The following is an 11,788-nucleotide window of genomic DNA, read 5'->3' as shown; positions in this document are numbered from 1 at the left end:
CGAAAGAAACGCCAGGTCGTACACAAAATAAAGAAAAATAAAGAACTAAATAAAAAGACCTGACTGAAATGTATATATTGTTGCATAAAACCAAAATAAACAGAATACTGAGAGCTGAGGTTCACCAGGGCCAGACCAAGTAGAGTGGTCTTTTTACCGGAACACACTTCCACACACACCACATGATCGCGCACTCAAACACTCCACACACACTGCACACAATCGGGAAAAACCACCACCACAGCGAAAACGACAAATCTGTCACCGAACCTCAGCTCCTACAATAAATAAGAAAGAAAAGAACAAACAAAAGACTCCAACAATATTACAGACGCCACTTAATGAGACATCTTCTGACAACAGTGAGTGTCAGTAGCAAACAAAAGTACATAAGAAAGGGTCATAAGACATTAAATGTACTGAATAGTCGCTATAGCAGGTCAGCCATCAGGAAACACATTCATTCAAATTAAAGGAAGAAATAGAAACAATGCCACCAAAATAACCAAGAAAACAATTAACCAAATACATTTAAGCGGGCCAAGAGAACCTGGCTTACTTATGATTGGTTGAAATGGCGGGGTCACATCTGATTGGTTAAAGAGCACGACTGATACGGACTGACTCACGTGGGAAAAGAAAAGTATCTTGCATATATATATATATATATATATATATATATATATATATATATATATATATATATATATATAATCGCTATAAAATATTATATTAGAACATAAATTCATAGGTTTATTATTATCAAATATAATATTACTATTATAATAAACCCTAGGCACGAGACAGCCGTCAGGACCATTAATACAAATGTTTGTATAATGTTTATTTTGTAACACATTTATTTTTCAGAGGTTTGTCATGAATATGCAAAAAAATATTTATATATAATAAAAATAAATATTTTTTTTTATAATGATAAATTGGACGAAACGAATTTTATTATAAAATAGAGCAGGGGAGCATTTCAGCGCATAACACGTGTTAAAAAAAAAGTTGAGCCGCTCTTTTGCCATTTTATTAACCAATAAAAGGGGTTGTGATCAGTGTTTCTACTGTCGATGCATATCACCCATTAAACCAATGCACGAACGCACAATAATCCTAGACAACTCATTCCAGCTATACTAATCATCAACAACAGGTGTGCTCGAAGAAACAACTTAGCCAGATCGTAATTAGCACGATGATCTCATCTTAGATGTGTCAAGCGACGTACGAAGAACGGACCCCAGGTTCCAACAGCCATGTTTAAACAACGTGCTTACCTGCCGCCTCTACAAACAAGGACAACAAAGAGGAAACCGGGCGTGACGCAACCCAGGCAGCAGCCAATCACTCTTTAGACAGGGAGGTGCTTCGCTCTGATCACCACTGCTGTCACTCACCTAAACCCACTACATTGGCAAAATTTCTGAGGTGAAAGAATGCTATCCTGGTAATATTATCTACATGAGCTTCAAATGAAAGGGTGGAATCTATAATCACACCGAGGTCTTTTACTGTTGCACTTGATGGAACAGAAAGGCCATCTAAAGTTACAGAGTGATCTAGAATCTTACTCCTAGCTGTATGCGGTCCTATGACTAGAACTTCTGTCTTATCTGGATTAAGCAGAAGGAAGTTAATTAGCATCCAATTTCTTATGTCCTGCACACATTGCTCAACTTTAGTAAGCTGGTTTATCTCATCAGGTTTTGCTGAGACATATAACTGTGTATCGTCAGCATAACAATGAAAACTAATACCATGCTTACGGATTATGTTGCCCAGAGGAAGCATGTAAAGGGAAAAAAGCAGTGGGCCTAAAACTGAACCCTGTGGAACACCAAACTCCACTAGAGAACACTAGAGAAGTTATAAAAGCTGGCAAACAGTGTGGCGTTGCAAGACCCAGTTACTACATGGCCCTCTATAGACACCAACCAGTGATTTGTCTCTTCCACTGGGCCTGCAGTAAGAAAGTTCAGATTGGGTCAGAGTTGTTTTGGTGTCAACAGGGGTTCCTACACTATATTAATTAGGTGGTCATAATGTTATGGCTGATCAGTGTATAAACTGTATCTATCCATGCATACCTAGAACAATCAACCGAGGGCTGTCAGGCAATGTTAGGGACCTTTCAACATCAGCTGCAGAGGCGGCTACCTATACAAAAATAAATTTTATATTACATTTAAAATGTAAATACATGTATTTGATAATTGTTGTTAGTGCTACAATAAAATCTATTAGAAACAGAGAAAAAGATGTTGCACACTTACATCTGCTTGGAGCAGAAGAGCTTCATTCTGCTCTTTAAAGTGAACCATCAGGATTTGTAGAACATAGGGAGCTGTAACACATGTTTTGCTTCTTATCAGAATCGATTTAACTGATTCATTGGTGGGTTTTTACCTAAAGAATTTCATGATAATTTTACTATATTCTTTAAAAGATGCTTCTTGTCACCTGAGAACATTAATATCAGTTAAAGTTTCAAAGTGAATGCACATACTCCTTGGGATAAACAAGTAAGGTCAATGAGACTTTATATACTCAAGGGAGTGTGCTGGCATTGTATTTATCATCTTGCGTTGTAAGTAGTATGTTTCTACCATGAGATGTTGTACTTCTGCTCTTTCAATTTCGGACAAGCCTTCACATGAGTAGAACTCCATGACTCTGCTTTTTCATATCCAACGTAGTTTCTGTCACTTCAGGTGGGAAGTCTGGCTGCCACTGTGTACAGCCATAGCTGTCTGCAGGACCTGTCTTTTGCTTTGCCCCAGTACTACATTTATTAGATCTCAGTCGTGCTAGTGTGTTGTTTCTGTTAAGATGTTCTACCCGAACTTTTATTTGAGTCAGAAGTGAGGAATATCCTCCCCCGATTATTCGATCTTCTATCATATTAGCAAAGGATTGTGGAAATTGCCTGACTACCCTTTCGGCAATTATAAGACACTGTGACTTCATTGGGTTGGCTTCAAACTTCCTCATCTCATCAACAAGGACACAAACCATTTGCCTCCTATCTGCTGGTGAAAGCCTCTTCCCACTGTCTGCAGCAGCAGTAATTCCAGGTGGCATTTTGTCCCATGGGATCGCAAACGTTGCAGGCCAGTTCTTTTTTAATGTTGGACTTGGTAAACATAAGGGAGAAGACAAGGAACTACTGGAACTTGAACTTGGGAGAGGTAAACTGCATACTGAGGACTGAGGTGCAGAGCAAATTTCTGTCCCTGGCAAAACAAAAAAATAAAGTCAATTACAACTTCTGCATACATTTACAAGCACTTGGTAATAAAATTCAGACTAATACCATGCGCACTCCATGCTTTCAGAAGTTTTCTACACTGTATCGGCCGAATTAATTCTGCGACGTCCTTTTCTTTCACATACTGCAAGTCTTCTTTGGTTTCTACTCCCTTGTTTAACACCTTTTCTACAAGCAAATGAAGTGTATTCTTTGGTAAACTTGGCAAGACAGAAGTTATCTCCTCCTTGATGCATCTGGTTACATCAGACATCATTCTAGGGAAGGAAATGAGTGGTGAAGGGTGATTACAGATAGGCCAAACACACTGTAAACTGGCAAAGGATAGTAGTCTGGTAGATCAGACCATTTTACACAGACATACTTTAAAAATGAGTTGATGGTCCACATTCAGGAAATAAATTCCCACATCAACAAGGAAGTCAGATAGGCATTTCTCTGTGACAAAATAAACTGAAGTGTCAGAAACAAAAAGGAGTTTAATCTTTCCACACTCAAAAAAATAACTTGTTGAATGAACATAATTAAATTATAGAAAGAATTTCCACCTGATTTAATGGCTTTCTTTCAGCATTAAGCAATTTTGTTGGCCCAACTTAATGTTTTTAGGTTCAGTCAAATTAATTTTATTAGGTTCATTTAACTTATTTACTATTGCTGCGTCCAACATAATTTAATACTGTTAACATAAATGAATAGCGTTGGTACAACACATTTTTCAGTTGTAAATTAAGTTGATCCAACTCAAGTAAATTTAAATTTCAAGCCCTGGTTATCAGAATTCTGTGAAGGAAGGAAGCATAAGACAAACGGGATAAAACTGAGATTTTTATTTTACACCAGCAGCAACTTACAAATGAAGTCTTAATTTGAAAAGATGTACAAAACATAAAACACCACAAATAAGTATTAATCATAGAAATTGTTTTTACGACCAACAGAAAGTTTTGTACTTTATAACTGTCCGTTATGACTTTTAAATATGACCGTTAGAGACGGTTGGTCAGGAAACTCCTGAAGTCAGATGCAGACAGGACACTTTCACTCACAAACTCCTGTGAAAAAATACAAAGATAGATTCAATTAAAATTCATGATACTTAATTTATCAAATGAACAATATTTATACTTTCTTCCTCTCGCTTCACAACTCATGAGAACAGACCGAAACCAGAACCGAACCGCAGATTAAGCACGCGCATATAACCGTCGGTATTTTAAGTGTGATTAAAAATACAAGAAATAGCTTAAACCAAAATAACGTGACTAAACATCGCTAAACAGCAGGTGACATTTATGTTTAGTATTTCGTTTCTATTTAGAAAGGTGGGATTTAATTCCTGCTTACCTTTTCCACACGCCCGCCAAACGTTTGTCTTCTCAACACACTGTGTTCTCTTCTCGCGATGTTTGATCTGATATTTCCGCTTTTTATAGTGACAAGATTTTTTTGGTTTATCTCAACATGATTGAATCTAATACATGTTAAGTTGTTGAATTTCGTGTAAATACAACATAATTTATTCATGTTCATCTTGGAAACATGAAATTATTATGTACAAATCACATATTACATTTTAGTACATGTAACAGGTAGCCATGTTCATTTTTTTGAGTGCAAAGACCAATCGATCATCAGCTTTCCCTAAAACAACACACATCTCTTTTTTGTAGCTTGTACCTTTAACTGAGACTTCATGTACAGCAATAGTCTTGTGTGTCTGGAAGCCCAGGTGGGCAACAGCATGTTTAATGCTTTCACTATAGTCATCTGAATAGAAATCTGTACCCTTTTCAACAACAATATTTGGTGGAAAGATATCACCAGCAAAGAGGTATGCTTGTAAAAGCTGATGTCTCTCTGCTAGTGTGGCAGTTATGTTCTTAAAGTTGTGCAGCTTGTGAACACACTGCTTAAAATAAGTGTGCTTGCTTTCAAACCTAAGTGTCCATAAGCGAATAAAAGGACCAAAGCAGAGAATTAGTTCTGGATAAAGACACAAGCAATGATGTTTAGGCTTTAGTTGATTATTAGAAAAAGCTTCATGTCGACCTTGTATGTACTCCTCAATAAGGACATTCAAGTAGGTTACCTGGCTAGATGCAATGGCAGAAGCACAGATTAATTCAACAATTTGCCTCAGCTGCAACACAAGTTGCCAAATCTTGTTCTGCACTGAATTTTTTATTTTGTCTCCAAGTAAAAGAGGAAGGAGTCTAAAGAAACACGAGTTCTGGACAGCATGCCCACTTAGCTTTTCAATGACAGGATTAACATCACTGGGTTTATTACCTGCATCATTGCCAATGTACTTGAACTTATTAAGTCGTCCATTCAGCTCTTTATATGTGAACAATTTTTGGTTTGTAAAAAAATCTTCAATGTATAAAGCTAGGACACATGCAACAACACCCTTAAAAAGGTCATGGCCCAAACAGGGAGGCAGACCTGGTTTGCACACATGAAAGTGAGAGAGTTCATTAAACTTTGAGTTGTATTTTATTCCCACTGATGAATCAGAACCACTTACAGCAATGTGTTCTACACTTTTGCTATAAGATGCTACAGTTCTCTTTCCACCTCTTGTAAAGGGAGAGGACAGAAATGTTGCACGATCTATAGTATAAAATCGGCAAAAGTACTTGCACTTACTGAAGTTTTCATTAAAGCCCCCTATATTGTGTGAGCTGAGATTATCCCCAATATGGCTCTGTGTATGTGTCCATCTGGTGAAGGTATGCCAGCTACTTCTAGGTCCTTCAAGTCAGTGATAAGTGACCCAAAGACTGTCTCTGATCCAAAATATTTATAATCCTGTTCTCGACAAAGCATTACCAGCTGCATTTGATCCACACTTGATCTGTTATGAGGTGGTATGTCTGCTAGAGTTAAGTAAACAGCCAGCACTTTATGTTTTTTCCTTTCAGATCCTAGTGGATTTACCACTTCAAATGCATCCTGGTACAAAACAAGAGCCAATGTGTCATCTGACTGAAAAATTGCATTTGATGCAATGTTGCTCCCATCCCATATGTCTTCCAAGATTTCTTTTGGCCTGGATGAGGATTTCATTAGTTGTTTATAGCAACATGACTGTTGCATGACCAACTGACTTTAAAAGAGTGACTTAAGTGTCTCCTTCACTGGAATGTACTGAAGAAAACATGCTTTTCCTGATTTATTCTGTCCAAGAAAAATAGGAACTGGCTCAACATATCTAAACTGACTTTTTAAGACAGTTTTTCATCTCTGGTCGGTTTTTAAAGTGCCAGTTTTGCAAGCATGAAGCAAGTCATTTGATTTTAGAACATCCAAAACATTCTTTCTCTCTTTATCTGAGATACCCAACAGTGTCAGCTTTTCATCCAGACTATGAAGTAAATGAGACTGACTAATGTCATGCACTAACTGAAAGTCTTCAATAATAGACTGAATGACTGATGATAGAAGCAATATTTTATATTTTAGAAGCAATTTTAAATAAAACAGGGCTAAATGTTTTAAGAAAAGAGACTCATCAACTCTCTCTGGTAAAACTTCTGCCAGATCTCCCTCCACATGTCTGACAAATGCAAGTTTGGTTAAAGAATCGTGCTCACAATACTGGCACCGGAACATGCTTACTCACAGCTTTTAGCGTGTAATGCTCGGGTCAAATCAATTCAAAGTCATAATTAGTCCAGTAACGGCAGCTGAATTAATTATTATAGCATGTATGATGTGCTGTTGGTGTTCGGTTTGGTTGTTAGCTGTACTAATAAAATTAAACAGCATGTGCAGAAGCAATAAGCATTTGTGCTGCACTGACACGTGTGGTGAAAGTTTCTAAAATGCGTAATAATTTTCAAAAGTGTGCACCCTATCCAATTTACACTCTAAGTAAAAGAATGTTGGACAAAGAAATGGTCACGACACCTGATGATTATGGATTCCACAAAAATTCCATGATTATGATGGATGAAGAGATCCTGGCAACATGGAGTCCCCTCGTCACTGAAGATCACAAAATCCTTTGCAATTTGCAGTTAATTACTGTATTTTTTATTTTTTTTTAAACCAACTGCAATAAAGTGCGACAGAACGGTTTTAAAATGTTTGAGTAACTGTTTTCAAATCTGAAAAATGTGAATGCTGCAAAAATAAAATGCTTACAAAACCTGATGATTGTGAATGATGAACAAAACAGCATAGCATTCCATATCCTAAGGAAAAAATACCCAAAGCCTTTGTGATTTACGGTTAAATACTGTATACTGTAGTGTATTAAACTGTAAATACAATATTAAAATTTAATTTTATATTGAAATAAAATCACAGTAATGCTGTTTCTTTTACAGTAATGTGATATTTCAAGAAAAAAAAAACAGTCTGAAACTGTAAAAAAAAATCCTGTAAATTTACATCAATTTGTTACAGTGTATAACCGTCTTACTGATCATTAACTGACTTCTGTATAAATACTACACTGAGTCTTACTGAAAGCTCCTGCACTACAGTGTGTGTTACAGGAGTGTGTAGTAGACGCTGATCCTCTTAGCAGAAGGTGGAAATCATCATTATACACCATTATACACATCAGCTGATTTCTCATCACAGAAGGAACAGCTGATTAAGAGTTTTCTGCTTCTCAGGAATGATTATTACTAAAACATGAACACGTTCGATTATTTAAAAAATTCAGAGATTTCTAGACTAAATTCTTTGTAATATCAGATTCCACTGATATGATCAGGAATCCCAGACACATCACCCAAACTGAAGGTTACTGCAGGTAACAGTTGAGGTCATCATCACTATCACTACTGGCTCCACAGGTGTGTGTGTGTGTGTGTGTGTGTGTGTGTGTTTGTGTAAATTAATGTTCCTGGACTCTTAATAAGCAGAAGAAAGTTGAACATCTGGTGAAAGTGCTGCTCTATTCTGGGTCTTCATGTAAATCTCTCTCTCTCACTTCACTGATCTCTCTCTCTCTCTCTCTGTCTCTGTCTCTCATTGCTTTTATTCAGGATGGTGGATTGAGGGATGTTTTACTCCTCCACATAGAAACATCCCTGGTTCCTGCAGTGTAGAACCGAAGCCTGCGGTGCCCAAAGCTCCAAGACTCAGAGGACAGAAGCAGGTTATTATTAGCTCTAACAGATTCCATCTCTGCTGTGAATTGAGCTACACTGAGCTCTGAGGTCAGTGGGCCAGTGGAGTGAAAGTCCTCCACACAGGTAATGAGGTGCTTTTGATTAGTTAGTGGCTCGTCCTGGTTCTCCACTCTTCACCTTCAGAGGAGATCCTGGCAGGTGTCTCTTGGTCTGATAATGTAGAACACGGCCCACTGTACATGTGTGATCTTCTCAGAGCTACTTGCTGAGATAGAAACAGGAGCTCACCAACAGCCTGTACAACATCCAAGCACTTCTCAAATCAGCCCCTTTCATACAATCTGAACCTCCTGAACATTGAGGATTTGGGCCACCAGTCTGCCTCTGCTTTGTAAAATGTACAGAGAGAATGTACTGACTAATATTGTAATGACAGTGACATCATCATTACAGTCATTACATCATCATGTAGACCTGCATCACACTGGCTTCACATTTAGCTTCAGTCAAATGAAGCTTTATGTTTTATTGTGGTGATTTTCTCCTTCAGCAGGAACTCAGGTCATGTGTGTTTAAGGTCTTCAGTTCACTTCAGGTTTATTTATATGGAGGAGAAAAGGAAAGTGTTTTGTGCTTAAACTTTACAGATGATGAGAAAATTCTGATTAAAATACAGAATAATATAGAAATGAATGTTGAGTCTTATTGAAAGCTCCTGCACTACAGTGTGTGTTACAGGAGTGTGTAGTAGACGCTGCTCCTCTCAGCAGAAGGTGGAAATCATCATCATACACCATTATACACACCAGCTGATTTTACATCACAGAAGGAACAGCTGATTAAGAGTTTTCTGCTTCTCAGGAATGATTATTATTTAAACATGAAGACGTTTGATGATGTTCAGTGGAGTGCAGCTTTAGCAGATCTGCAGCTGTTCTCAGATCAGTGTGTGTTTCTGACTCAGAGCACTTCCTCTACAGCTGAGGGAGGTTTTTGTACGGCGCTATAACACTGTGTGTACGGAGTGTAACCCTGCTGACAGTAATAATCTCCTGCATCTTCAGTCTGAACTCCAGAGATTTTTAGACTAAATTGTGTTCCAGATCCACTGCCACTGAAACGATCTGGAATCCCAGACTCAAGTTCATCTGCATTATAGATCAGGAGTTTAGGAGCTTCTCCAGGTTTCTGCAGGTACCAGGCGAGGTTACTGTAAACACTCTGACTGGCTGTACAGGTGAGAGTAACAGATTGTCCTGGAGAAACAGACTGAGCTCCTGGAGACTGAGTCAGGACGATTTCCCCAAAGGACTCTAAAGAAAAGGATGCAGAGTTAAAATAATGGAAACAAATGTAGTAGTGAGTGTGAGAGTGATGTGCTGATGTGTATGAATAATAAAAGTAAAGAGAGTGTCTCACGGTGAGCGAGGAGTCCCAGTGTCCCCAGCAGTAGAATCAGTACCATCATCATTGTGCTGTGTCGTGTCAGTGGCTCTGAAAGGACTGAACACACTCTGATCAGCACTACAGCTCTTAAAGTGTGTGCAGCACTGACACAGCACACATATGCAAACACCACAACTGTCTGTGTGTGTGTGTGTGTGTGTGTGTGTGTGTGTGTGTGGTCACGGGTGTGTGTGTGTGTGTGTGTGTGTGTGTATGTGTGTGTATGTGTGTGTGTGTGTGTGTGTGTGGTCACGGGTGTGTGTGTGTGTGTGTGTGTGTGTGTATGTGTGTGTGTGTGTGTGTGTGTGTGTGTGTGTGGTCACTGTAGTGTAACAGAGGTTTTTGTACGACGGTTTCATTAGAATGTATCACTGTGGTACACTTTCGGTGGAGGAACCAAACTCATCATCTGTAAGTCACAAGTTATTTAAAATTCTATATTTTCTCTTCATTTGATTATTCAATTAAGCTCATATTTATTTTAGTGTTCATTTTTATGTAGAAATCTGACAAGTCAAAATTTTAAACATGATACCGAATCACCATTTGATTGTTTTTATGGATTTATACTTTAGGGATAAAGAGTGTAGAGTATTGTTTGCTATAATATCTGAATAAGTGTGCCGTGTGTTGGTCAGTAAACAGAGCACTTTTCCATTCACAGCTTCTTAAGTTCATATTGTGTGCTGTGAAGGACATGGTATAAAACTTAATCCTGTGCCTGTTAGCCTTCTATAATTTTACTGATGTACTGATGTTGAATCTCCAAACAAAGATAAACAGTGTGTAGAAAGGTGGATGTGGTGTGATGGGGTTATTTCCATCACTCAACTGATTTCTCAGTCTTTTTGCCAGATATGTGATTTGTAATCGAGTAAATCTTGTTATCAGGAAACTCAAAGGGAAGGTGTGATGTTGCATTTTCCAGCCCTGATTCTGTGGAATATCAGTGTATTTACATCATCAGTGGATTTATTTTTCTGTAGGACTACATGTAAAAGTAACAGAACAACTTAGGAGGACTGGAATACACTCGCAGAATAAAGCTGATCAAAGTCCGAGTCGCTCCACAATATAAGCAGTAACTAGTAAATGTTCTCCTGCTGAGTAGTTCTACTGAACTGCAGTCATGTGAATAAGCAGTAATGAGTAAATGTTGTGTAAGTGTGTGTAAATGTGTGTTTATTGTGTGTTTGTGGTCTCCAGCCGGTCCCACGGTGAAGCCCTCCGTGTCTCTGCTCCCTCCCTCCTCTCTGCAGCTGTCTGAGGGATCGGCCTCGCTGCTCTGCCTGCTGTCTGCCTACTCTCCACAGGGGGCGCTGGTGAGCTGGACGGTGGACGGCTCAGAGGTGAAGGACGGGGTTCTGACCAGCGCGGAAGAACAGAAGAAGGACGGTTACACACGCAGCAGCACCCTGACCCTCAGCAAAGCACTCTGGGAAAAGGGGGAGGAGTTTGTCTGTAAGGTCTCCCATGACGGCGTCAATCATCCGGTCACGTTCAGAAAGAGCCAGTGTGAAGGCTAACAGCTCCAAGATAGAATTTAACACTGAGCTGCTTACACATCCATCTACAATAGAGTTTCAATTCTACACAATGCTGACATTTCTGTCTTTACTCTCTTCACTGTCCTGTTGCTCTTCCTGTAGTTTTGCTCTGCTGAAATAAAGCTTGATTTTGGACATTGTGTCTTCTTTTATTCCAGTTAATAGTCATTATCAGTGTGATGAGAGAGTGTGTTTAGCTGTAGATTCAGTGCTGTGTGTTGTGCTTCAGTGAGTTTGGCTGAAGAAAGTTGAACATCTGGTGAAAGTGCTGCTCTATTCTGGGAGAAAGAGGATCACTCAGCCGTCTTCATCTCAATCTCACTTCCTCTACACTGATCTCTGATTTACTGATTAACACTGACTCTGTGTGTTTAGCTGGTGTGGAGCAGGAAGCTGCTTTCATGTCTTTACTTAGTGCAGGATTT

At 38.7% G+C, this 11,788-nt stretch overlaps 1 protein-coding gene, 1 long non-coding RNA gene and 1 gene segment (V, D, J or C); 1 reads left to right on the top strand and 2 right to left on the bottom strand.

Annotated features, from left to right (window-relative positions):
* Positions 1–976: 976 nt before the first annotated feature.
* LOC128506653 (uncharacterized) lies at positions 977–7,470 on the bottom strand. Of its 4 annotated transcripts, none has more exons than XM_053477222.1 (5): positions 7,193–7,470; positions 3,642–3,730; positions 3,323–3,534; positions 2,283–3,242; positions 977–2,166 (listed from the first exon to the last, which is right to left on the bottom strand). In XM_053477222.1, the coding sequence occupies exons 2-4, from the start codon at positions 3,665–3,667 to the stop codon at positions 2,659–2,661; spliced, it is 822 nt and encodes a 273-aa protein (XP_053333197.1). In that variant the 5' UTR covers positions 3,668–3,730; positions 7,193–7,470; the 3' UTR covers positions 977–2,166; positions 2,283–2,658. The 4 variants fall into 4 exon arrangements, with proteins under 4 accessions (XP_053333197.1, XP_053333191.1, XP_053333205.1 ...); XM_053477216.1 differs by having other exon boundaries at positions 3,642–3,715; XM_053477230.1 differs by lacking the exon at positions 3,642–3,730.
* A 1,472-nt stretch (positions 7,471–8,942) lies between these two features.
* LOC128506693 (immunoglobulin kappa variable 3-15-like) lies at positions 8,943–9,873 on the bottom strand. The segment is given in 2 exon segments: positions 8,943–9,683; positions 9,790–9,873. Coding segments are annotated over 2 exon segments (405 nt in total).
* A 261-nt stretch (positions 9,874–10,134) lies between these two features.
* Positions 10,135–11,498, top strand: LOC128506710 (uncharacterized). The gene is made up of 2 exons (XR_008355745.1): positions 10,135–10,227; positions 11,023–11,498. It is a non-coding gene; the product is annotated as an uncharacterized LOC128506710 (long non-coding RNA).
* Positions 11,499–11,788: the final 290 nt, after the last annotated feature.

The sequence above is a fragment of the Clarias gariepinus genome, chromosome 2 (assembly GCF_024256425.1).
Source record: "Clarias gariepinus isolate MV-2021 ecotype Netherlands chromosome 2, CGAR_prim_01v2, whole genome shotgun sequence".
Taxonomy (NCBI): Eukaryota; Metazoa; Chordata; class Actinopteri; order Siluriformes; family Clariidae; genus Clarias; species Clarias gariepinus.
Note: the sequence above shows the minus strand (reverse complement) of the source record. Positions and strands in the feature narration are given on the sequence as shown.